The 1,864-nt window shown below is 37.8% G+C and overlaps 1 protein-coding gene across 1 annotated transcript in view; it reads right to left on the bottom strand.

Moving 5' to 3' along the window:
* The window catches only part of HELRODRAFT_171742 (hypothetical protein), a gene marked incomplete at both ends in the record, with an annotated part of 22,371 nt that extends 20,507 nt beyond the window's left edge, over positions 1 to 1,864 (bottom strand). Inside the window, 3 exons of the mRNA XM_009018422.1 lie at positions 12 to 395; positions 511 to 895; positions 1,077 to 1,864. Coding sequence (XP_009016670.1) covers positions 12 to 395; positions 511 to 895; positions 1,077 to 1,864 — 1,557 coding nt within the window. The remainder of the gene's footprint in view (positions 1 to 11; positions 396 to 510; positions 896 to 1,076) is intronic.

Below are 1,864 nucleotides of genomic sequence, written 5' to 3'. Positions count from 1 at the left end.
GAATGAATAACTTTCTTTTTAGTTTTAAATTTTACTACAACATAGTCATTACTTTTTAATGCAGAACAGTCGTAGTCCAGACTTGGGCCTTCTGCTGTCAACTGAGGATTGCTTGCATCACCATCACTGTCATCACTTTCTAGTGTTCCAAGATAATCAACGCTTGACATGGCTTTTGTTTTTTTTACTGTATCGGATGTTCGTTTTTTTTTATTCACACTTTTTTCTTTTGCAAGAAAAATTTCATGTTTAACTGGAGTGTCAGTTAAAATTCTTGTTTTTTGTTGCCTGTTCCGAAATAGCTTTTTTCTGGCTGAAGCCTTTGGAAATGGTTTCAACACTTCTGGTGATATTGGAAAGTGAATATTAGATTGAACCATGTTAACATCATCAGTCTGTAAAAAAATATTCTGTTTTCAAATAAAAATCGTATCTTGCAGTTTTGCTAAATTTAAGCATCAGACAAGAATTTTTAAAATATTTAAGAAATAGTAATTTTTTTTGACAAACTTGTGGATTTGAAGTCATTTGTTCTGGTTCTCCATCATCAGCTAGAACCATTTGTGATGGCTCCACATTATTGGATGTAGCTGTTACTCCATAAGCACTGTTGTCTGTGTCCATTTCTGTAGCAGGTGTATGGCGATCTGTAACCGATGCTGCTAAAAAATCATCTGTAAAAATGTCCGGATTGTAAGGTTCTATGCCAGCGATTCGGAATCCAGATTCTATATTCGATTTTGCAAAAGCTTTAGTATATGCTTCCCGAACAATTGGTACAATATCATATATTGTCAGTGGTCTTGGGTTACTGACCATCCAGTTGTCACAAGCCGTATTGTAGTATTTCTTCAGAGGACCAAACACGGCTCTATCTAAAGGCTGCAATTTGTGGCTGCAGTGGGGTGGAAAGCTGAGCATTATAATACCATGTGATTTTGCAACATCTAAAGCCGCAACTGATATATGGCTTTCATGGTTATCCAATAACAGTAAAGTAGGGTAGTCAAATGAAGCCTTTGAGTGTTTTATGAAATGTTTCAATCACTCCACAAAAATGTCAGAACTCATCCAACCAGATGGATTTGCAAATCCCGACACAACCTCGAGGACCATCTCTTATCATGAACTCTTTGAAGTTGACACGAGGAAAAATAAACAAAGGTGGTATGGAATTACCAATTGCATTTATAGCACAGCATACTGTAATTAATTTCCCTCTTTCCTGAGATGTCATCCTTCCGACTTGTTTCAATCCTCGACCGGCTATAACTTTAACAGGCTTTTGCACAGTTGTGAGTCCAGTTTCATCTACATTGTATATGTTCTCCGGACCAAAGTTATGCCTTGCACGAACCTTGTGAAGATTTTTGAAGAATTCACTGACATTATATTTATTGAATGCTGTTGCTCTTGCCAGACTAGTCGCTTCAGCTGCACGTGGTGACAACTCGGGTCTTCTTTTCATAAAACCCTGGAGCCAATCAATACCAGCAGTTTTTTTCATTGACCATGAAGATGGGCATGTTATATTATTCGCAACGGCCATATCATATGCGAACTGGCGAGTTGTTTTGGTGGATAGTCCATAGTTCATCTTAGATGCTTGCAGCAAATACTTTGCAAGCATCTCTTCTTGTTCTAAATTGAATACCTGCCTTGTATTCCAATTCGGTATCAAACCTACACTTGGACTGAGACTACTCTTCCGAACATATCGCTTCAATGTCATTCGGTCAATTCCAGTTTCACGTGCAACAGCATTGATAGCTCTGTTCTTTTTCAGAACTTCATCAACTGCTGTTCTCATCACTTCAACAGGTGTTTTACCTCGATTAGTTTTTCGCTCCCGATATCTCACCAT

The sequence above is a fragment of the Helobdella robusta genome (assembly GCF_000326865.2).
Source record: "Helobdella robusta unplaced genomic scaffold HELROscaffold_21, whole genome shotgun sequence".
Taxonomy (NCBI): Eukaryota; Metazoa; Annelida; class Clitellata; order Rhynchobdellida; family Glossiphoniidae; genus Helobdella; species Helobdella robusta.
Note: the sequence above shows the minus strand (reverse complement) of the source record. Positions and strands in the feature narration are given on the sequence as shown.